At 36.2% G+C, this 25881-nt stretch overlaps 1 protein-coding gene across 1 annotated transcript in view; it reads right to left on the bottom strand.

Moving 5' to 3' along the window:
* Positions 1 to 1420: 1420 nt before the first annotated feature.
* The window catches only part of MEOX2 (mesenchyme homeobox 2), a 53532-nt gene continuing 29071 nt past the window's right edge, over positions 1421 to 25881 (bottom strand). Inside the window, exons 2-3 of the mRNA XM_061356456.1 lie at positions 15426 to 15598; positions 1421 to 2731 (exon numbers count right to left, since the gene is read on the bottom strand). Of these exons, the coding sequence (XP_061212440.1) occupies positions 2507 to 2731; positions 15426 to 15598 (398 nt within the window). The 3' untranslated portion in view covers positions 1421 to 2506. The remainder of the gene's footprint in view (positions 2732 to 15425; positions 15599 to 25881) is intronic.

Genomic DNA, 25881 nt, shown 5'->3' with positions numbered 1-25881 from the left:
TCACAGATTGCCATCATCACACATTCTGGTTTCTCCTCTTCTGCAAGTAACCCAGTCCAATCACTGTGCCTCTAACAGAATAATACACCTCTCAAAATGCCTTGGGCTAGGAACACGTTGCTGGTGCATTTCTGGTAATATAAATAAAGCACTTCCATTTGTTTTGTGAAATAGCTCAAACTTGGCTGATCCGTTTTCAGATTCAGTCTTAAACTTTTTATGAAAGACAGCAACAAACAGTTCTGCAAACCTAAAAAGGCATTTTTGGCAATCAGAGTATTTGAAAGACATTAATCTCTCCGGTCTCTACTAGCAGAACAAGTCATGTTATATTTGGATAAATCTCTGTTGTTAAAAAGCATTATTTGAAAATTCAAGATTATTTTTTCAAATTTTCATTCTAATTTTTCACTTTGAAATTTAGCTCTATTTCATTTAAGAGGGGAAAACAAAACCCAAACCAAACCAACCAAACAAACAAACAAATAAACAGCCAAGAATAAAAAGCTTTAGTCTGAATCACTGGAGTTTTTTTTCCTGCTTTGGAAATCACCACCCAAAAAACCTTTCCCGTTCAACGATGAAATAAAAACTATCAAGTATTCACAAGAAGTTGGCTTACTTCTCTATCCTACTCCCATCCACAGCAATTTTATGTTACAAAGGCATTTGAAAAGAACTGAGAAAGAAAAGCAAAGCCCTTAGCTGCTGAAATCAATAAAATGCTCTGAAGACTTTAAAGAAATTAATTACCCATTGCTTGGACATTTTAAATTAAAATGATCATGACAACAATTAATGTGCAAGAAAGACCAAACCTACAGTGAAAGTGATTTGAAGAACAGACACAGAGTTCTTTTAAGTTCATTTAAGTTTTATGATGCCCTACTGCTCCACGCAGCAGAGCTGCAGTGAATGCTCACAAGAATTTACTAGGATATGCACATTTTTTACTCGCTCTTTCTTCCACTTATGTCCTTCTATCACACTGCCCAGACCAATTCATCTCCAAATTTCTTTGGAGTTCTTTTTTTTCTTCTAAACAGCTTAACTGAGCAACAGCAATATATTATGTGTCCCTTCCTGATGTTTATTCCCTTTCACTCATTTCCATGAGGTATAAAATAATCCTTTATATTTGCTCTAAATCATGGAAAAATGGTTGAACAGATTCTTGTTGGTTTTGGCTGAAGACACTATTAACTGTCATATGTCTTCTTCCTGCTAAAGGAAAGAGTTTCCCACACGGATCAATGTAAAAGGTTTATCCAAGATTAAAAATCTAAATTTGAAGACATAGCTTTGTGTTGTCCACTGCATTCCAAAAGATCCCAAAAAGGCAGAGCTGCTTAGGACTTTAAAAAAAAAAAAAAGAAACACACTTAAAATATTCTATGAAATCACTGTAGAGAGACCAGAATTATTTAAAAAGGATTATTTATTAAACTTATTTCTTTACAAAGTACAATCAATGGTTTGCATTAACTTTGGCATTTTGGTATTTGCCTGTATGTACACAAAAGCTTATAACAGAAAATGTGTCTTGATTTTACACATGGGACACAATACTGAGTTACCTTCATATTTTGATTTCTACCAACATAAACGGTTGATAATAACTTTCAGCTTAACTGCTGTTTTTCTAAACTGAAGATGAAGCGGCAACATTTTTGCAGAGTGTCAGTATTTATCAATGTACTCAATAATGACAAAGTAGAAATGAATAATCCTTCAGGAAGTTTCCACTGAGCATAAGTGGAACATGACATTTTTGGCAGGTTACTGGATTATCCTTATGATCCTAAAAATCATTTTTTTGGCAGTTATAAGATAGAAGAATTGAGGAGCTAGGTAAGTTTAATAATACCCTATTAGCAGCAGTTGATAGTAAATGCAACATAAGGTTTGTTTTGTCTGTCATACAAGTACGTGTCCTAGCAGACACTACTGTATTGTTCTCTTCTTGAACAAAAGTATCTGCATGTATTGTATGTCTTTGGAAAAACAAAACAAAAATAAAGAGACAAAAAGCCATTTATTGTTTTGAGTGACTATTGCCATCAGCTAATATGAATGCGTTGCTAAAATTAGTGAAGACAGGAAAATGCTGTAAGGTAAATATATACAGAGTTAAAATACATTTCTTATCCACTAGATAGTGATTTTGTGGCACTGTGGTTTTCAGAATATAACGTCTGTTGAGAGCAATGTAATTTTCAGTGCAAGCTAAAGCAAAAATACCTGCCCACTGTCATAAACATGACAAACAAATCTGGAATGTTCAAAGTAAGTTTGTCTTCCACTTCTCCACTCTTGAGGCACCTTTAAGACATGGCACTTACTGTAAACCATCTAAAAATCAAGAAAACCAGACACAATAAGCCTGAATTTTCCAAACAACTTTAAAAATCACTGCCAGAGTCACTTGCATACGTAAACGATGCCTGTGTAAGGCTTGCCAGCAAAGCATCTTTCCTGAGAACGGAGCTGGGATACTCTCTGTGTATCATAAGTGTGCGTGCTCAGAGCTGTGATCGCTGTCGTGGCTGTCGTCGTTCGCTAGTGAGTCCCCTGTGTGCTGGAGACCAGCTGCGCCAATGCCAGAGAGCTCAGAGGGGAGCAGTGTGCCCTTTTTCACATTCACCAGTTCCTTCTCCCGGGCTGCTGCCCCTTGCTGGCCCCCTTTTACCCGCTTCCACTTCATTCGTCTGTTCTGGAACCAAACTTTAACCTTTGCAGAAGACAAAACAAGAAAATAAAGATGGGGTCATTGAAGGTAACAATGATCTTTATAGCTGTAGCACAGCACTGGGCTGTATTGTTTTGGTTTTTTTTCCTTTCTGTCTGTATGGTAAAAAGCTTAGCAAGCCTTCCCTGAAGAGCAGGCAATCCAGTTTTGGATAGAATGTGAACACTGGGGATATGAGGATAAGAACAGCAAAGGAGGAAAAGGGGTACTGCAACAAGGCAGCAGGGCTATCTGCAGCAGACAGCTTCCAGGAAGATCTCAGAGCCCTTTAGAAAGCACTAAAAAAAAAAATCACATATTCTTGAAAAATGTATTAATGACATTTCACAGGTAGAGAAACAGACAGAAAAGGATTCCTGTGAAGGAACTGTGCAGAAACCCCTACATTTCATGTAACAGAGAGCCCCATGTGGTGGCAGGGACAGATACTGCTGCCTCTTCTGCTTACAGTGCTTGTAATTGACCTTCAGAGGAGGATAGATACTTCAGAAACTAACGTGCACTAAAAAGTTTTCATTCCTTTCTGCCTGTTTGTTCCTGTAAACTTTGTGGTAAGTTTCAGATGGAGCACTTCAGAAGCTCTTTTTTATTTATTTATTTGCTGAAGTATGTGAAGAACATTTCTTACTATCAGAACTTAGAACTTCCCTATTTCACAAATGTATTTAAGTGATTCTAGTTGAGTCTATCCTCAATTCTAGTCCATTTAGCCATAGACCCTAGTCAAATTTTTCATACAAATAAACACCCTCAAAGCCAGAGGGCAAAGCATTTATAATTTTGAGCAAACAATTTCAGATGAGAATGGAAAAGAGATTCGCAGCATGAAAGATTAAAAATGTATCCGTATTTAAGTCACATTAATCCCCAAGATTTTACTCCAGCTGAAACTCATTTTCCCTTCTCCCCTTCTTTGTATAGAAATATATGGGGGGGAAGTAAACCTTAATTATTTGCACAGTTCTAAAGAACCAGCACTTCAAAACACAAGGACTTTTTTTCCAAGAGCCAAAAGAAAAGTAAACAAAAGGAAAATATGTGTATAGCATCTGTCAAATATATTAAACCAGAACAAAGGCTGATTTCAATTCAACTTAAAATATTGTCACTGAAAACAGTATTAATAAGAGATTGTGAGGTCTGATCCTCTTAATGTTGCTAAAATATCTTGTGTGCATGTGCCTGTGCAGCTCTTCACAGAGGTTCCACAGAAAAATAAACAATGCCTGTAACTTTTCACTTGGAAAGAAAGCAAGAAGGCTTGCAATGTTGGTGTATCCTCTGCTGCGTTTAGCAGAATGTGTTTCAGAGTTTTAAAAGAAACAGCAAGGAGCAGGCACAGCAGGACATATTGTACAACATGAGTAATAGAGCCACAAAAATGCTGTTTTGCTGAATCTGTCTTACACATCCAGGAAACATCACAGTGTTTAACCTTTACTATCGCTTTGAATTTTACATTAAAATTTTACTACATTTGAACTGATAGTTAATGTCACTTGCCTGTATGTACGCATGTGAGAAGTGAGGTATATTTAGGTTTTTATACTCTATGTGCCTGTTAAAGCCAACGTGAGCTGTTAAAGTCAGTCACTTGGGACCAGAACAAAATGATTCCAGGTTAGTTAACAGCCTCAAAGCACAGCACATCCTTTCCTTTAGTCAACTCATCAGAGCCAAAGAATTTGGCTTGTAAAGTGAAATGAGTGTAAAGGGGAAGGTATTTATTTACTGGCTGCTGTGATGCTGGGAATTATTATACTCAGGTCACGTATCAGAGGTGATCATGGAAAGAGTGTCTTCAAAAGGGCACAGCATTCGTACAGCACTGGCAGCTTTCTGGGGGAAGTTGTCATTTTGTTTATTTTTGGTTTTTAAGACAACGAAGTTTCTCTTGCAGAAGACAGTACTCTACTAGTACCAGACTGCAGTAGGTGCAACTGCAGCCATAATCTGAATACAAAAATAATACACTTTGGATTCCACATACTTTGAATTAAACCCAGTACCACTGAATATTATCACTCTCCTTCTGAAATAAGAGCTAAGGTAATTTTATTTGTTATGAAGAAATTACAGGACTGGGCTGATATTTAAAAGATATAAGCAATTCTCCAGCTGTTTTTATGTCCTTGAACATTCACAGAGTAAGTCATAGCTTTGAAAGCCTAAAACAAAATAATAATGTGTGCAAAAATTGTCAAGAAAAGTTACTATGATGTATTTGAAGGAAAAATTGCAATGCACAGCCTGGATTCAACCTACTTTGACTTACTGGAACAGGAGAGATCCAGGCAAACCACCTTCTGGGTTACACCTATTTCATTTTTGTATACTTGCGAAACTGAGGTTAATACTTCTACAGTCATTGTCAGAAGCACTTCTGGCTGGGACAGACATGAGCAGGATGACAACTGCCTGGCTCTTGATACAAGTGCTCACTTCTGTCCTCTCACAGAGAGCTAAACTCTCGTGCCTGCTGGCCTGACACTTTTTTTGACCATTTTCTACTTCAGTTTATAAATTTTTCTTTTTTGTTTTCCATTTTTTCTTACAAAATTTTGTTGCTGCTGTTTTTTGTAATTCAGATTACTTCACAAAAACGCAGTCGAGGGCAGTCTGTTTCCTTAAGTATTAAAAACAGCAGAACTGATAGGCACCAGCTTCCAGGTAATGAGTAGCTAAGGTCAAGCTGGGGTATACCTCTTCATTCAGATCACCTACCCTCAGACTAGCTCGTCCAACCATACCCTCAAATGCCTCCACCAGGGATGAGTCTAGGTCAGTGTCTGTATATTAGCTGATATAAATCAATTAAAAGATGATGATTTCCCTTTTCAAGAATAAATGCAAGACATATTTATAAATTCCTCAGAGGATCAGCATGCAATGCTGTGTCTGCACATGGCAGAAACGTGGCATTTAAGGAAAATAGGGCTGAAAGGACACCAGCTGCCTTTGCGTGCACGCTCTTGAATGTAGAAGGAAGTCAGTAATCCTGACACTCCCACAGGAGAATATATATCTACTACTGACTAGCATATAGCCTGTGAAGCTTTGCATACAGAGAAGATGGTAGTAATTTAAAAACGAAAATGGTTAGCAAAAAAAAGCTTTAGTTTTTTTTTATTAATTAGTTCTATTAATCTGTATCTGGTTTGGAGAATAAAACAATAAACTATTTGGTATGTCAAAGTTTATTTGCAAAATCTAGAAGGTCACTATATTGAAATTTATAATTGAAAAATAGTTTATTTTTATACCTTTTGCTGCATTAATGTGCTGCATGACTCTTAGATGAGGGAATGTTAGGTATTTTCTATAGATTTCTTTATAACCTCCGTTATAAAGTATTGAAATCCACTTTTGACATGGTCCAAAGTGCACTAATGTCGATGTGAGTTTTTCCATAGAGTTCAATGGACTCTAAATGAAGTATTTAATGCTCATGTGCTAATAATATGAGACAGGTACTTCATTTGTTATTTCCTCTAGAGATCAAATTCAGATATTGGAATTCTGAACTTCCTTTAGAGCTGAAGAGTCAGTTATGGAGGGTATAGTTGTTACTGATATGTGATCCATCTATATTTTAGTAATGGGAAGGAAGTAAAGCAAACTTTGTGTGAAGTGCTTCAGAGTGTCAATTTATCTGGACTCATGGAAAACTGCTTTCCAAATGCACAACTCAATTGAAACTTAGAGGTGCTGCACAAAGCATGCAGCAGTACAAAACAACTTCAGAAACAAAAATGAGAGAGTAGAAAGAAAAAGGAGAGAAAATGAAAGAAAGGGCAAAAGAGCAAGAGTGAAAAGACAGAACGACTGAAAGAAAAAAAAAAATATAAAGGAGAAAAATCCTTTACTGAACTGAACTTGAAGAACTCCAGAACTTTTTTTCCAATGAAAGAACTAGCTTGTGCCATTTTTTACAGCTTTGGCAAAAATGGTATCTTTTTCAAGTAAAGATCTACTGTGACAAACTTGACATTGTAGGTTTGATTAACCTTTTTATGCTGCTTTTCAAGTCTAAGTTGGCTCCAACAGGAGCTGAGAGTGCTCACTGCCTCCCAGAATCAGGTCCTGATTGCCTATTATTTATTGAAATGCACTCCCTTCTCTCCACCCTCTGAATAGCACAACTTAACTATAGAGCAAGCATCTGTACGTAAGGGAAACAAAGGAAGTGGAGGGAAATGAAGTATATTAAAGATGATGGTAGCACTAACAGCTGTTTCTAAATCAGCACTTAGGAACAAGTCTATTGAGCACATCTGCTTTCTGGCATGAAAGCATGGTTTCTTTTCCCTTAGTCAACAAGTTGTTTAGCATCTGCATCTCCACATCTGATGATTAGACTGTTACTTAAGATATGAGTAAATGATTTCACATTGCACATCTCCTGATGTACAAGATAAATGTTTTTGCTGTGACCAATTTATTTTAAGGTCTACTCTGTAGGAATCATGGGAAGAGATTTAAAACAAGGAGGCTGACGTTCATAGTGCCTACAATACTTAAGTCATCATTATATACTTATGAGATATAGGTCCTTAGTAGGCTTAAGGGCCACATCATGTTCTGTCTTGCATTATATATCTTTAATACAACTTCATGATGTGGACATCAGCATATAATTTTGGTTCCAAATGAGGGCATCACCTGATTTATTACTCTCTCCAGCACAGCATTTCGGTCATATTCACTTTGAGAATAATTGACTTCTACCCTGCTATGTAGAATACAGATGCTTCCTTTTGATATGTGATTTTAGCATTCTGTACTTACAGAGAAAAGCTAAACAGATACCTTCTATAATTGAGGATTATTTTTTTAATAAAGACATTCTTGTCTCAAAAATTAGAGCGTGAATGACTATAGACTACTTTAATTGCACTGTCTGCTGTCTGTCTTCTTTTAAGAAAAAAGACATTTCTCTTTTAAAAAGATCTTTTCTGAAATGAAAAAGTCTTTCCTAAAATTAGGTTTTCTATTCCAGGTTTCTGTGGCGTGAGCCCCAAATGAGATTAAAATTTGAGGTCTTCTACCTCATGAACCTTAAAAATTAGAAGCAAGAGCACTGTGCCAGTTGAAACTGTATTTTGCTATAAGAGATGCATATTTCTGAGTCTTTGAAGTTAGTACCCCGAATTCCATGTTTTATTATACCTAAATGATGTGTCAGGAAGAGCACATCACCAAGCCTTTTAAGCATTCTGCGCCTGGTCAGCCATTTTTGATTTTATTTATTTTTTTTATAATCTGTCAATTTACTTTCCTCTAATGCAGACAAACGTGTGGATAACAGAAATTAACCCTGACTTTGCAAAATAAAAAATAAAATAAAATTCAAAGTTTACTTCGCAACTTTTTTTGGCTCTAAAAACAGTACTGTTATTTTTAGATGCAACACTTAATGCTGCCAAGTTTAAAAGAAAGTCAAACTTCTGAACTCTACAGAAATCACTGCTGTTACACAGCTGAAACTTACCTTTTTCCAATATAGAGGTATTATTTTAATGATAGTTTATTCAACATACTTATAAAAGAAAATACAGATGCAAAACCAGAAAAGGTTTTGGTTTGTTTTTTTTCTTATTCTAGGTTATGACTAAATATAGGTGTCAGAAGAATCAAATCTATTCATTTAAAATATCTACAGAAATGGTAGTCAGAGTTATCAGTTCATTAACTAAAGATAACAGAAGATTTTATATAGTTTAGCTGGGTTTCACTCATGCTAGATACATGAGAGAAATTAAGGTAGTTTTATTCAATTAAACTTAACTTTCTTCCCTATATGATTTAAAGAAATTCCAAGTTCTATCAAATAAAAAGAACAAAAAAAAAAAAAACAAAAAAAAACCAAGGAAACAAAATCCCTAAAAATCTTAAATTTCTTCTGAGCTTAAAACCAGTTTAAAGACATTAGTTTAAACCAGTTTAAAGAGTATTAAATGTTTTCTTATTAAATGTCTTCTTAGTTACTACAAGATTGTACTAAAATACATCAATTTTAGAAGATTAACTTTACTTTGGAAATTAATGGATGGTACCAGAACCTTCTGATTATAACTATTGAAGTCACCTGCTCACTGATTTAAAGCAAACTGCTCTGTGTTACGTTACAGAGCTTTGCACTGAATGTGCACAAGTACTTTGCAGCAGCTGTTGAGAAAAAGGGGAGGTTTTGGCAGGTGCACAAAGGACAGTTGAAGCTTTTGGCACCCAGGAAGGTGTAGGAGTGTGTTCTGGTTTTTTGTTACATAGCAGTCAGCTGAGGTTTGGTTACTGCTTAGGTGATACATTTTCCTTTCTGCCTCCCACATTTAGACAGGGTTGGAATGGACATTATATTTCAGAGAGCAGTGATAGGAGTATTTTATTCCAGTTCCAGAAGTCTTTGAGAGTACTCAGTTTACCTCCCTCTACTCCATCCAAAGCACTGTCACCTTTTCCACCAGTGATCTTCAAAATTAATTTCATGATTAAAAAGCTAACCCTTCCTATTCAGAACCTCTATCAGTTTCAAGGTTAACATACCTTAAGCGGAATGGAACACACTATTTCAGGTTCTTTCTACCTACTGACTTGTTCTACGTAATCTAATTAAATTAAAATTAATCTATTTTTTCTGTCCAGGGGCAAAGAAAGGCAACCTGTGGGGCTGCTGCTAGAACTCCATCTACCTTATTCTTCTACAGTATATCTTCTTAGAGTCCACTTTCATCCAATTCCTTTGCATATACATAAAAATCTACAAAAGAAACTAATTTGCTGGGAAGATCACCTTTAGCTAAACTTTACCTCTTATTTGTATAGGCACTTACCTGCATGAATTACATCTAGAGCAGTTTATTTCAGAAGAAAAAGATTATAATTGCATCATTCTGCACCATTTTGCACAGATCAGTTGAGTGCAAAAGTTGAAGGATGGTGGGTAATCACGACTGGCTTTCAGCTAAGTATGTTGATGCTTTTTTTTTTTCTCTTGCTACTACTTTGGTAAGAAGAAACCAGAAATTCTACATTTCCCAGTGCCTTGCAAATTCTATGTGTTTATTTGTAACTCTCCAATATCATTTGTTCTTCTCTGTGGTTCTTAAAGTGACCATACATGACAAACCTAAAAAGCTCCTATCTTCTTAAACATGCAACAGAACAATCCGCCTCTTTCTCAACCTGTGTCTAAGAAAAGTTAGGGGTAGGGGACAGCAAAGCCTCACTCATTTTGTAAAAGCAGCCATATGAGCTGCTATTATTTCTGTCTGTATCACATATGCTGCTTGGCACAGACAGACTTTTCTTCCCACCCAGAACCTCATGGGCTTTCTTCTGCAGGTGTAGGGCCCATTGAAAACTAACAGCTTTGAGGATCTTTGCACATGGAACTGCTTGTTTGAATTCAACCAATACTGCAGAAATAAATATGCTGTTTGAAGTTCTGCCATGTACTTTTTTAGAAGAATTATGGTACAAATCAAAATTATGCACAAGTTGTAATTAAGTTTGCCAGGAGTGTTCTTTCCTAAGAAAGAACTGAGTGCAGGAACTCTTACTGCTGGTATTTATATTGCTCAAGACAAATATAAAAGTATTAAGTGAGTTTTATTTTATTAAGAGTGCTACTTTAAATAAAACAAACAATCCAAAGGATTTCAAGCCACACAGTCTCATTATTACAGTGTGTGTAGAGAGTGCTTAACACATAGAAGCTTGGCATGAGCAGCTGCCTTTCAGAGAAGACGTGCCAGCGCAACAAATCAGACCTAGATGGTCAAGCTTGTGCTATCAATTCATTGTTTGATTTTGTTTGAAAGTATACAGGGTAGTAATTTCACCACCTAACCTTAGAAATCTGGTTTCCTAGAGCAGGAAACTAGTCATGCTCTGTGACGCATGGAAAGACATTCACTCTTTCAGAGGTGGTTCAGAACAAACAAATAATTAAAGAACACTGAACTCCCTGGTTTCTCACCCGGGTGACTAAGGGATGCTACTCTTACCTTATAGGTCAAGTCTAAAAAATGCAGTGGTTAGCTTCACCTGAGCTCTGCAATACTGAAAAGAATTTTCATGACATCACTGGTGATGAAGCATTGTGGAAATTTTTCTGATGGAAAACTTAATTCATTACTTGTATAGTCATAACAATACAGTGCTACAGCGTGGGTTATGGTACTATACCAACAGTGACCAAATACATTTAAATAAGAACACTATTTGCTTCTCTTTCTGTTATAAAAAGGCATTACAAAGCTTTTTCCTTTGTTACCCATCCTGTGTTGGTACCACATACACAGAAGCCAAACACAGATGCAAAATCAATCTTTATTTTGACAAAATTTTGTTCTTTGTCTATGCAAAATCAATGGCTTCAGGGCTTGTATAAATTATTGGCTTCTGAGTGGGTATTGGAAATGACAGTTAAGAAGAATCACAGAATCATAGAATAGTTAGGGCTGGAAAAGGACCTTAAGATCATCAAATATGAACCCCCCTGCCATGGGCAGAAACACCTCACACTAATAAATAAATAGAAAAGAAATAAACCTTCTCATTGCCATCAGCAAAATTTAATCTGACTAGGTGGGATTTTCCGTTTATATTGGCAAAGAGAAGCATTACATGTTTGGACTGTTTATTCCGGTAACCTTAGCTGGCCTGCAGAACTGCAACATTACTCATTTGATTAGCTCCATGCAAAAAGATCTTGCGAGGTGGAAAGATCTCCTACTCTTTCTATATTTGGCAGGACCAACTCCATAAAAATGTCCATTTTGCCAAGCCTCTGATACCCCCACTGCAGCTGCTTCCTCTCCTCATCCCACAGCGAGATATTAAAAAGTCTGCATGGAACCTTCTTCAGGTTTATTTGGATGTACAAAAAAGCCAAGAATGCTCTTGTCAAGGTTAGAAATATCTAGGGAGCTAAGACAGTTTTTAGTCTAACTGGCTTTCCAAAATAGGGGCCTGCCAGCTGAAAATTATTAACTGCTGGTTGGACAGGGATTTTGAGTACAGTCTATAGGAGATGGGGCAGGAATTACACATATCTATCCTGCTGGAATTCTTACAATACCATAATAAACTCATCCTACCACCAGATGTGCTTATAATGCTCTCAAAGTGCACTCTCAATATCTGGGCAATTGAGGCACTTATTTCATTTCATCTTCCTGTCTTGTAACTCAGGTTTCCTTTTTAGGGAGTGATGGGATTAATTCCTTCTCCTGATCTGTATGTTGTGATTTTTTTTTTCATTACTGTTTTTTGTGAAATGGCATTCCATGAGTCATTTATGTTTGCTCTGATCTTGTATGTTGTTTCAAAAGTCAGATGATGCCTGTAGAAAACCTTAACACCCTTATATACTGTTTGAATATGGTCAAACATGTTTTTTTTCTACAGCTTGTTTAAATACCAGACAGGTAATTATGAAGTGTTAGTTGCTCAGTGCCCCTTCTAAGCTGCAGAGTATGGTTGAAATTATCACTGTAGGCAAGAAGTGGATCGAGCTGCCTTAAGATACAAGGCTCTGTGATTTATCTCACGTCTTGGGATATAACTGAAAGCTGTAATGTAGGATGACCCAACAATACGTTCCCCAGATTACTTTTTGCGGTTTTCCCCTTTGAATAATATTATGCTTATAAATTTTAAAAACCTAGTAAAAATAATTATGCTAAACAATTAATTCCATCAAGGGGTAGGTCTGCTTTCAAACCTATTTTTTGAGCAGATGTTAGTTCACCCAACACGCACTGCTGCTTATTGTAATTGTATTATCTAAAGCAAGTTTCAGTTTTCTGTGTGCAAATTCAATATCTCATGAGAGATCAAGAGAGTGATGATATCAAGGTTATCACTTCTATGTTCACTTACTTTAAACAAAAGAACTACTGTTTATGAGGTATCATTCTCTGCAATGCAGCCTTTAGGGGTGAACAGTAAAGGAAAGCTGTTCCAGAAATAGCAGTTTTCTTAAAAAAATGCTACATCCCTGGAGAGTGGGGTTTTTTTGGAATTTAAAAAAAATATATTTTAGTTTGGTCATAATAATTTTAGAGAAGGGATTGTTTTGTTACATCTGCTTAAAATATTTATCAAATATAATCTCCTCTGTTGAAACAGTAAATGAAAGTAATAACTATAGTGAGCAAACAAGTAAGTGCTGTTATCCTGCTCAAGAATAATATGCAAATGATAGAAAGACAGGCCCTTAACATGAGCTCAGCCCCTTAACTGAAAAAGAGAAGAAAGAAAATAAACATTAGTGTTGCACTGGGTTCACCCTGAAGTACTTTTTTTAAGGCAATGAAGAAATACTGATGTACAACAAGTATGAAAGAAGAGTCAAGCCTTTTAATTTACTGCATTCAGCTTCTTAAGATTGCCATATACCATGGAAACCCACACCCGGTTCCATGCCTACTTAAACCCTTTTTCCATCAAAGCAATATATTTGATTTTAAAAAAGAGGCATTTCTAATTGACAACACTGGAAGTGACATCATCACTTGCGTTAATATGACTCAGAAACTGAAAACTGTGTCCAGAATTTCCTCTCCATTTTCTTTGTGTTTTCGATTAACAATGCAGGTTTTATTGCCCTTTTTTTTCCTCAGACCATTTTATTGTGGTAAGACACAAAACTGGACTTTATCAAGCTAAAAATCTTAATGCTTTCCTTTGCTAAGTAAGGGTGGCTTTAAGCAGGAAGGAAAGCAGGAAGGAAAGCAGGAAGGAAAGCAGGAAGGAAGGAAGGAAGGGAGTTATCTCTAGCAGCTCAGCTTTCACTCAGTGATAATCTGGGGAAGCAGAGAAGAATTAGATTACATAAGTAGACTAATTATAATTCTATAGAAATTATCACAATTATCAGCAGAATGCTTAGAACTGATATGACGTGACAGCAAGAAAACAGCAAGTGCTCCCATGACTTAAATGAATTCTTTGCACTTGCATAGCATAGGATGCCTTTTCTTCTCCAGAGGCAGTATCTGATATTCACCTGAACCTTATCAGTATCTTAAATGCTGTTTAACTGGGTTTTTTTAGCATAGTGAACTGTTTCTTCATTTGGTTGTAGTAATGTACTACTTCTCTCCTTTGAAGAATAAAGAATTTATCATGGAGAATAGTTACATTCCAGGCCAAATTCACTATTATTAAACATGGGGATATGTTTTCTGAATTCAGCTGACTGATTCACATCAAATTGAAAGGCAGATATATATTTTTAATGTATTCTTTCACACTGAGATAGTAATCCATCCGTCCTCTCCTTAGCTGTCAAAATAGTGTGAAAGTTAATCTAATCATCTCAGATTAGCTTAGTCAGTGGAAATGAAAAATGCTAAATTTTATCATTTGATACAAAATGGTGTGCTTTACAAATACAACACGTTTAAGTAACTGAAAATTGCTGCATTGGAACCTGGCAACTTGTAGAAGTAGAACAAGAGAAATCACTGGCTGCTTCTTGACAAGCTTGAAGAGATAGCCATTCTCTAGAAGCCTTCAAAGAAAAAAAGTTTTCCATTTACTTGTGTGAGTAAACATGTGTTCATATGTATAGAAAAGACTGATTTTCACTGAGGTGTTTACTTGTAGTCGGTGTTAATAAAACGCAAGAAAATTGCAAAACTTCTCAAATCTAGAATTCACAAATCACAGTGCTATTTTTATACCTTCCCTTGAATATATCTTCAGATACAGCATCATCTTCTACCACCATCATTCTATGATCTTACTGATCATATCTAAAGCAATCCCGCAATCTAATATTGATTTGTGAAGAAAGGATAACTGTCTATCAGTGGGCAAAAAGCTTTCAATTTTAATGATAAAACTGTAGGTAATATTTCATCAGATTTGGTGTATTTGAGCACAGTATTCTAAACATCTTTATTAAACACATTTTTTAAATCTGTATGTTGGTGCATTATTATTTGAAATGTGATTTTATTACCTATTCAGTGGTTAGGGAGGAGATCCTGAAACAGTTCAGTACATGCCTAACATGAATATTTCCACTACAATCCAATGTGACAACATACATGATGAAACTTGAGCATTTGCAGCAGTGTCTCCCAAACCAGTGTTTGGTGAGCAGGAAACCAATAACAGTGATAAGAAATTCCATCATCTCCTCTGCTTTCACAGCACCGGGTAAGAAAGTGGTTAAAAATGCCTGTATTCCAGTTTTGCTGGTGTTCCCATTCTTGCTGCCATCTGGAAACTGGATGTTCAGAAACTCTGGACAAATGGCAACTGCATATATTTAATAGACTAAACCAAGATGCTCATATTTGTTGCATGCAGGCAAATCAACTGCTTGTGCATGCATTCAGATCAACTGCTTGTGCATGCAGTATTTGGGACCTACTACCTCTTCAGCCACATCAGTGTGGACATATTAGAAAAGATGTGGACAAGTTAAACAGATATATTACTCATGCTTTTCTCTTCCATCTTTGCCTACTAGATGAAACTAATCAGTAGCTGTACATATGAAAGTATAAATTGCATAGCAAAGACATAATACCTTTATAACATTTTGCTATGAACATTCAATCTGATATACAAATATACCTATCAGTATCATAGACAAGTGCTCTACCACTGCTAAATATTGGGAAAGCATTTAAAGTTCATTATTCTGCATTCGTACCTGTCTTTCGGTGAGGTCAAGGTTTACTGCTATCTCATATCGCCTCAGCCTGGTCAAATAGTTATGATGAGCAAATTCTGCTTCTAGCTCTCTGATTTGCTCCTTGGTGAAAGCTGTCCTTTCCTTCCTGGGTTTACTGTTGACCTCTGATTTGTAGTTTCCTTCTTGAGAATCTGAAAAAAAAAAAAAAAGAAGAAGAAAGGAAATTAAATATGGAATTAATGATAAGTCTACAGCTAAATAGGAAATGCAGTAAGCCCAAAGAGAACAACATGCTTAAGTTACATTCTTCAAACTTTCTTGGAAACGTAACCTTGCTTTCAGACCTATGAATTCTTTACTGTAAATCAAGAAAGCAGCAGTAATTCTGATTGATGTGAGCTGCTGCTTTCATTCACAGATGTCAGACTTTAGCTTAAAACCTTGCAGTGTTTCATTTCCTAACAGTTCTCTGTCAAATTTCTGCAGAGCTTCAAATGTTTCCCACTTCTGGCAACTCTCAGTGCATCCAACCAGTACAGGATGTGTATCATTTGATTAGTGTCTTAATGAGTAATACTTCAAGAATCTCTCTCTTATCACTTCACTAGTATTAGCGAAGCTTAAGCCAAAGCACTATTTCAAAGTGCCAAAGCACTTAAACCAAAGCTCTCTTTCAAATAATACACTTTAAGGTTTAGTCCAGTTACACTTTCAGGAAAAGGAAACAGACAAAGCACCATAAATTCAACACGCATCAAAAAGAAATCAGTGAGCACATCCCATGTGATAATGGGATCTTCTCTTACTCATGCCGCTGTGCAGGTACAGATGTATGCCACAGCTGATATAAGTACAGAAAATTTTCTACCACTACAGGTCATTACTTAAGGAATACTTTGGCCAAAATCAGAGATTTGCTGCAAGTTTCATTACCAACCTCCTGATTCCTTTTACTCTCAGAAATGGGTACATTTGCTCCTGAAACCAACTACTGAACTCAGAGACAGTCATTCTGTTACTGCCAGTGAAGTCTGTTTAGTTAAATGAAAAGACAAGAAATTGGGGGGGAGGGGCGGACGGACACGACCAATCAAAAAGTAGCAGGAGATCAGTAGGAGTATCATTATTCAAAATCTGGCCTCATGAACCATGTTAAAAATGTCACGGATTAATTCACACTTCAGGTGCTGATTTATATAGAAACCTGGATCAACATCCAAATGAGCAGGCTCACAAGAAATCATTCCCTGGGGCTCTGTGTCAGATGAATCATCAACATGCCTGAGACTGTCCAACTGGCTAGTGAGTCTGGTTTCAAAACTATAGTCAACTATCTACTTTTATAAAGGTATCAAATGTTTTCACTTTCTGTCAGTCACTCTTACTTGGGAAGGGAGCCTTTATTTTTTTTAGTGAGAACTGTTGAGGCTTGACTCAGTGCTATAGTCATTAATTTTAAGTGGTTTTAGGTAATGGCTTCAAATCACCAAACCTCTCAAATTTTGCTGACGTGACACAAAGAACCTTATTTCAAACATGCAGCATACTGCTGGTTGTATGATTGAAGGTATTCACCTTGATTGATTTGGGAGCTGCTCAGCCACAACTGGAGTAAGATTATCTCAGATAGACAGCATACCCATTGACTACAGTGCTGGGCCAAGGTTTGTTATCCAACTCAACATAGAAAACTTTACAGATCAAAATCACCTTAAATCTAGAAGTTAACATCTTTTCTTTCAGATTAGCTAGCAAAGTAGAGTCACAATGACTTCTCCGCATTTTTTCATTGTAGGGTCATGGACATCACCTTTCTTCCTTGAAATTTCCTCACCTCCCCTCTCATATGGTCCAAATACTGTGTATATGACCTGAACTTAAATACTTAAACCCCTATATCAGCATTCCAATGAATCACTGAAGAGAGATAAAACATTCTTCTGAGCATTTGAACTTTCTGTTCTTATACCATGTTTCATACATGTTTGAAAGCAGGTGGGTGCTGATACTCCTTATCTGCAATGCAACACAGAAAAGTATTTCATGAAAGTCATTGCTAAAGTCCTCCTAACTGTCCTGGTAAACCTCTGCCTGTGTGTGGCCATGAGCCGAGAAGTCTTCCCATGACAGTGTTTGCTGTAGGATCCATAGCTCACTGGTTTTCAGACTAAAGCTTGTGACCTTAAATAAGCATTAGCACCTGCAGATGACAGTGACTCCCTATTGAAAATTAAATACTAGAAAAGAAGATAGAAGCCAGGAAATGAAATGGAAAGTGGGTTCAAGGGTGTAAAGCCTTGAGAGCTACTGCTATCATGAATGGTCAAAGAGAAAAATTTCAGGAGTACCCATCCAAGCGTCACTCAGGAAGACACTGATCTCTGTAAGTGACTAAGACTTGTAACACAATTTTTCTGCAAGCAGGTGGTTCCATAAGGAAAACAGAATTACTGTACAGCCAGTAAAATTGTAAGGAGCCAAGTCATTGTTCAGGTTAATACTCATGGTTCTTAGCTCCCAATTTACAAATGCTGTTAGCATCCAAATTCCAGGTTCCTGGAATACTGATGTAAGGAAAGGGAAATGTAGCTGCATGAGTAGCATTTTTCTGCCTTTAAATCAACACTGGATTGTAGGTGCCTGGCAGACACAGTTTTGTCAGCAGTATGATTTCACCAGCAGACTAACACAGTGGAAAAGTTTCAGATTTTTATTTCTTTGCTATGAATGTCATCAAATGCATTTTTAATAGTCAAGATACTCTGAAAAAACCCCACATGACATGTTCCAATATTGCTGACAGCAGAAGTTGAAGAGGTACACAGAAACCTGAAACAGATACACAGAAATCTAACTGCCTCTTAATACTGAGGTCCATGCAACAGAATCAAATCCTAATAAATCAGTTTCAGCAAATATCTGGCCACCAAGACAATGGTATTCTGCTTGATGCATTTGAGATATTGAAAATTATCTATAAAGAGACCTGGATGCCAGTTATGTGAACACCAGTTATGAACTATTGCTGTCATCTGTTTCTGCAGCAGTGTTGCTCTGGTTCATATACAGATTACCTTTTATTTCCTATTGACATCATACTACTTGGAACAGTAATTTTAGAAATTGTGGTTGGTTTAAATTCCAAAGTGGTAAAACTAGGTTTTCTGATTGTTTCTTTTTTAAAGCCTTTATAGAGCCAGGACTGGGAGCTCCCGTCTCTTTCTGAACTTAAGGTCTCTGTATCACCTGACTAGCTTTTCTTTGGTAGCAAATGGGTGGGAGACTTGGAAAAGATTTTTGGCAGAATTCATGTAAGCCTACATCTGTTTTGCAGCTGTTGCAAATAAAACAAGAAAAAGGTCCCAACAACCATAGTTTTCTTCTACTGGCTACATCTGATGCCAAATGGTAGGTGTAGAGGCAGAGAACAAAGCCTGGGGGGATCTGAGTTACACTGCTTGCCTCCCAAAAGGCACATGTAAAATATATACAGATGGTACAAACCACCTGATGAAAAATACAGCAATCTATATTGTCTGTCTTCTGCCTTCTCCCAGACAAATTCTGGCACACTCTCAGAAGATGTAGCCTACATGCAGGTATTAGTACCTTATCAGTCTCTTTTTTGCAAAGCTTTGTTCTTTGAATGTCAAATAATGTAGGCAGTTAAACAGTGCTTTGAGGGATGCAGGTCATACTTCTTCCTCAGAACAGCTTTTATCAGTTTTCAAAAAGCGCCACCTTTATCTCCTGTTAGACAGAAATGCTCATTGGTAACTCATGTAAATGGTAGCATTTGGAAGGGCATTCAAAGCTATAAATGACTGTTCTACAGATCTTTGGAGGCCTAGATTTTCCCTGAGTTTAATAGTAGCTCTTTTTATTTTTCTAACAAAAAAAAAGGAAAAGAGATCATTACTAATTGCACAATTCCCCACCCTCAAAAGTTACTTCTACTTTACTCTAAGGAAAGGATTGCTGTTAATCCAAACATTTGTACTGTCCCACCAGAGTTCCTATTTCCTTCTCTCCACACCATTGAGAGATGAAGCATACAAAGCAAACTCAGGACCTAACTCCTATGTATAGAATATGAAAACTGTTTTTTTTGGTATTTTTGCTTTTGATGCATGCACGCCTAGGAAAAAAAGGATTGGTCACAGGAGAGGGAAAAGAGACTGGTCAGAATAACCGTGATACAAAAATCTGCTGCTAACTGGGTAGGGTCAGAATTACTGACAAAATGTACAAGACCCATATGCTATTTTTTCTTGGATTAGGTCAACAGCCAATGTACCTTAATTTCTCAGACAGAAATGAATTTGCAGTTGATACCAGCAATGTAAGATCACAGACGAAATCTTAAAAAAAAAAAAAAAAAATCCAGATATTGCTAGTGTTCTATTGGGAGTTGCAGATGCTTTTCAGATCCTGACATTCATACTGAGAGTGAATATTGACAATAACCATGAATGACCGTGACAAAAAGGCCATCAGAATTTAACTACTACAGATGTTATTCGATGTGCAGATTTTCAACTTTCACTCACATTTTCCAACACTTACTGTCAGAATTACTATGGATGACCTATTTCTAAGTTTATTTCACCATAAAGTTATGGTGAAGTTAAATGTTCTTAATTGCATACCTTCCTATAAATGATGTTCAAGTGTTTGCAGAGAACTACTACATGGTTATTTACTTTAAAATAAAGCAATCTATACAAAGTGATTAATGCAAGATGCTTGTTACTTTTGAGTAGTTGAATGCTGTGTAAAAGAACATTTCATAGAATAACAGAATGGTTTGGATTGAAAAGGACCTTAAGGTCATCTAGTTCCAACCCCTCCCGCCATAGTCAAGGATGTGTCACATTAGACCTTATTGCTAGAATTAGTGTTGCTCAAGGCTCTGTCCAACCTGGCCTTGTTCCTCTGCATTTGTTTAAATCACTACATGTCAATAAGACCTAACAATGATATGTGATGCAATGCAAAATAACTTTTTTTTTTTTCTTCAAGATGTTAGCAATATGAGTTTAAGGAAAAGTACTTCAGTATCAGGGCAATAATATAGAAAAATGTCATTAATCTGAAACACACACATAAAGGAAATAAGCAACTCTGTACTATTACAGCTGCAAAAGGATCTTGTGGTGATGACCACTATAATTTTTAATCATCAGAATTACCTGCTAGTATACAGCTGAACTGTCTATCTAGTTGTTTCTGATGCTTTAATTGTATTTTCTGACAAAATAAAATCTAAGGAGCTGTCATAAAGGGCTCCATATGGTTATTACTGTTTTACCAGCAACTACATCTGAGAGCAAGATTTACCCAGAAACAGTCACTTTCAAACATTTTTGACATGTAATAGAGAATACGATGAAGTTTTTTGATGACATTTTTTTCTAAATTTTCAAGTCAAAGTTGCTCAGAATTAATACATAATTAATTACTTACCTTGTGTCCAAAATATTGTCCATTGCTTTTCAGGATCCTAATTTAAATCATTATTCCCTACTTTTGAGTATTATCTTTGTACCAAAAAAAATTAGTTAAATCTAGATAGCTATGCTTACTACTCTTATTTGCACCTGTTGAAGCTACATAACCAAAACCTTTGGACTTAATTAACCTATATTTGTTGCATAATTTTCCTTCACTTTACAGTCATTTAAGTAATATTCTGAAAAGATTTTTCTCAGTTAAAAGTATGCTTCCAAATCATTGAACATATTCAAGCTGAGTGCCTCTTTTGAGAATGCCATTAAAAGTATTTCTGGAGCTGCAATTCACTAAATGCATTTAGAGAACCTTTGAAAACTGAAACAGCATTGTCATTTCCGTAATTCACATGTTTGCGTGTGCAAATGGGCATGAATACAATATCAAAAGTACACGAATCCTTCTTTCCATTTGCTTATTGAGTAAATACTTTCTAACCCAGCTGTGACAATTAACAATTTAAAACAGCTTCATATCCACGCCCCCAAAAAGCATGAACTGGCATAGCAAAACCTGTGAATATTCTGAAAACAGATGGTATACCATCCTAAACCATTAGCTACTCATGGTTGCTGCCAACATTTTATTATTACTGAGTCTTGAAAGTACAAGTCTAGGAATTAAACCGCAGTATCAGAAACACTGATTCATAACACTTTGATAGCTAATGCTGCGAGTTCTTGAAGATACCTATGCTGGAAAAGGTGTGCTTCTACCGTATCATCTGATCCATCTAATGATATAGCATGTACATGTCATTTCTTCTTCAAACCATGGAAATATGGAAGGCAGCATGCGAATTATCGTATATGAATAATTACACTAGTTAGTAGATCTTCATGTGGGAGGCACTACTCTCAGTACCAAATGTTTGTATAATTACAGCTCATGTTAGGAAAGGAGGTGCAGTTTTTCCTCTAAAGGATCTTTAGCGGCTGTGTTTTAATAGGACTTTACTAGTGGGACATGTAATTCCCATTTTGACATCTGGAGATGCATCTTTTACATGCAGCATCAAATAATATACACATCATGATTGTCTGCCTATTTACCAAACCATTTTTATAATTTGCTTTCATGTAGAAGATTTTCATTAAAAGAAGGTGAGAGCTGCCAACACCATCTCCTCTTAGATTAGTGGTGAGTCATTCTCAGTAAGAATTAACCTACAAAATTAAACCAAAAAAATTTCATGCAGAAACCTCTTGGAACAAAAACGTTCAAGTGGAGAAAACAGGAGCTGAGATAGGAGTTTATATAATCTTTCCTTTCTTGAGTCTCACCTCCTAGACATCTCCCACTGAGGCTCTTTCCTTGTGAAGAGTGACCAAATCCACTCCAAACACTGCGTACCTCAGTCATCACCAATGGCCCGATGAAAGCCTTTCCCTGGACAGCAGTTGTATTGGAGCTCCAAGGAGGCATTAAAACACCCCTTTTGGCTCTACTTTATTGTCTAAAAATACTTAGGAAAATAGATTTCTTCTGCAAAGATGGTACCTGAAAGATCTAAAGCACTACAAACTATACAGAAGTGGTTGTTTAAGAAGTGAAAAAAACAGATGACACAGGGAACTTAGATAATCACCTCTCAACAAGTCTTATCTCCCTAAAATGATGTATTCTAGTTTTTCATTTTAACTTTTTGAAGTTCGGCCTGCAAAAAATACTAAAGCAGCCATATATGCAGTGTCCTGGGACACAGGTTTAACAAAAGGCCCTATTTAGTTCATGTCTGAGAAAAAAAAAAAGAAAAACATAAAATACTTCAGTGGTAAAAAAATGCACTCTGTATATATTCTGCTTGTGCTACCTAGAATTTAAATATAATCAAAATAATTATAATTTTTCCCTGTAATGCCAGAATGCTCCTGTTGAGAATCCAAAGTCAAGTGAGAATGTCAACATATGTCGAGCAATGCATTTTATAAACCTTGTTTCTATATTAACTCCTTTTATATGTTTTCAAATTTACATTGAGTCCCCTGCATTTAAAGCAGCGGTACATTCCACTGCAGGACTAGCGATGTTTGCTTCCCAAATGTCAGTCGGCTCTTGCTAGTAATTCTGTTGCTTAAGAGGTTCAGACCTTATGGGTAATATTCTTTGACTTTTAATGAGATGTTACAAACTTGGTTAGCCCATGTAAAAGATCTCAATTATTTAGTTTTCAGATGTCACTACAATAAAGCTTCATTTTAAATTACCAAATACTAACTGCTGTGTTTTATCCCTATGCAAATAGACTTCAAATTTTTCACACAGCCACTGTAGTCACCTTACCCAAAATTTGTGGACATCAGGATGTAATTCCCAGACTTCAGGTCTCCTTCTTCCTTAGCTGATGCGCTCTATATAGACAGTGCCATTGGCCCTGCTCCTCACACATCAGATACTACATTAAAAATCCATTAAAAGTCAGAATCTATAGTAATTCTTACAGATCTTGTAACAAACCACCTTCCCTAGAGCTAATGAACTAGAAAAGAGTATGCTGTTTGGGCCAGTTTCTAAGGATAAGCCAAGTTCTTCCCCAGATTACAGTGGCAAAGCTGGGGCAAGCTCAAGGATTTCAATGGAATTGCTTCTTAGTCACTAGGATTGTCAGAGATGATTTTGATCCCATTATAAGTTCCAGCTTACTTTGTGTATGATCATGAGACTTGAGTTGATTAAAGAAAAGTATGTTCTTAGGCTTCTACGTATATATTTTCTAAAAATATGCATGCAGAACCTACAGTCAAACTCCAATTTTGCTTTTAAAAAAAATAAAATAATTATTGCAATTGCGTGAGTTTCTCTCTGAACAAAAAAATTGCTTGTGCATGAGCCAAAGAATCCAGGATTTTAGTTTTCCATACTAAGCAATAAAAGTTGAAACACTTACAGAAGTTTAATTCAATTGGAGTTTCTTTAGGGCTCCATATTGCCTCACTCACCCATCTTTCCAAAGCAGTTCTTCATGATACAGTTGCACAAAGGAAAACAAAAGTGGGTACCAACAATTCCACTTTAACTCTTTCTAAGAATTATTTTGCTGCTACAGGAAACAGACAGCCATTTCACAGTGGTATTTTTTCAGTGTAATTCTTCCATGTGTGTTACACTGGATAATTTCCTTTTTTTCCATTCATCATGGAACAGATTTCTTTGGAACTCTTTAATTATGTAGTGAAAATTTTATATATGTTGAAGATGTGACAGAAAACCACCAGTGTATGGAACAAAAAAACATCCAGTATTTCTGCTTAGTCCCATGTTAGCATGCCCTTTCTCTCTTCGTCTTTTTTTCACTCTTTCTAAAACTTACCCCTTGAAGAGCTCATAACTGACATTTCCAGAGACAGAGCACCTTGCAGAATCACAAATCACATTCTATTTCACAGTCTTGATGAGTGACAGGATCCTCACAAGGAATTTCATGTGGTTATTCCCTTCCTTGGTGACTGCTCCTGTTGGATGTGGCTCAGCTAGTGTGTCATTAGAGCTTTCAGCGTGAGGAACAATATAATCCCTTTCCAGGTTTTTAAGAAATATCATAGATCTCTTTGCAAATGCATATGCCTGCATATGTTTTAATGACATGTTTTGTAAATCTTATTATCCCTAAGAAGGCATTAAAATGAAGCCAACATGTTCAGCTGTGCTCATAACATACCTTAGTAGATAATCCAGACTTTTATAAGAACAGAAAAAAATGTACACACATGCTCTCCTACTAAACAGGGTTGCTGTTCTGGGTGTATTCTACAATTTCATTCACAGTTTACTTTAAAACGTTGTGCTAAAGCATAACACTAACTATGAAAATGGAAAAACACTGGAAAATACTTTCCCACATACAATTAAATGGAATTACCTGTCTTTCATGGGAAACCAAAATAAAAAAGGTTATAAAATAAAAGTTTTCAGATGTTTAAACTATTTATACCATTGACTTTCAGACCAATTGTGAAAATTTCATTTTTCACTTAAAACTGTTTCTATCTGTTAATAGTAGATAGAAAAACCTCCTAATGACCACTTTAGAAGTCCTGACTATCAGCTACTTTCGACTTACAAGTTCTCCTCCTTAGCAGCATGCCACATTTTCCTTTCTTTGTGTTTTCTCAAATTATTATCATAAATGGCAGAATCCATTAAAAACACCCAAAGGATTGGTCATGCTTGCAGCTAACACAGCTTCCTTTTTTGAACCATAGTACAATTGTTAAGGGATGGGAAACAGCCACGTAATTAAACAGAAAACCAAAATAGTTCTCTAAATAATATATTGGGTAAAGGAAACAGATCTGTAAAAGAAATAAAATCAATCAGTGCAGGTTTGAGTTTGCTGCTAAATCTATTTTACTATTTAGAGTCTAGAAGAGCTTTTCAATTAGTATATTTTCTTGATTGCTAACGATCAAACCTGTACAGTTAAAGTTTGTGACTCATAATGGAAAGCTTTGGCAGGGTACATAAAAAAATGGCTTTAACTTTGATGTGAGCAAAAAGCTGTAACATAATTGTTTGGAGTACTTCCTATTACTTTAAGATTAGAGTGTAAGAAAATACTACATATCTAAGAGGAGAGGTCACTTCAGCTATGGGTTCAAGTATAGCTTTTGAGAGGGTAAGCATTTATGCCATACTTGTGCTGTCCCCTTTTACATGATATAGAAAGACTGCAAGTGAAGCAACTAAGAGGTCTAAGCACCCTTTAAATATCTAAAATGGACTGCTACTTCCAAACTATTTGATGTTTCTTGTGTTGTCTTTATTTTTGATTTGGAAAGAAAAAGTACAGCAATAAAAGCCTCATTTTGCAAACACGTCAGTGTGTACATAAAGTTCAGGTCTCAGCCCTTTCAGAACAGATATATATTTAGGAAAAAAAATTAAAAGATAGAAAAGAATCCCCCAAAACTCAAAACCACAAGTCCACAGTACATTAGTCAAATAAAAAGGTCATTTTATCCCC

The sequence above is a fragment of the Neopsephotus bourkii genome, unplaced genomic scaffold (assembly GCF_033783945.1).
Source record: "Neopsephotus bourkii isolate Nb327-2 ecotype Australia unplaced genomic scaffold, CSIRO-AGI_Nbou_v1 NB_855, whole genome shotgun sequence".
Lineage (NCBI taxonomy): Eukaryota > Metazoa > Chordata > Aves > Psittaciformes > Psittacidae > Neopsephotus > Neopsephotus bourkii.
Note: the sequence above shows the minus strand (reverse complement) of the source record. Positions and strands in the feature narration are given on the sequence as shown.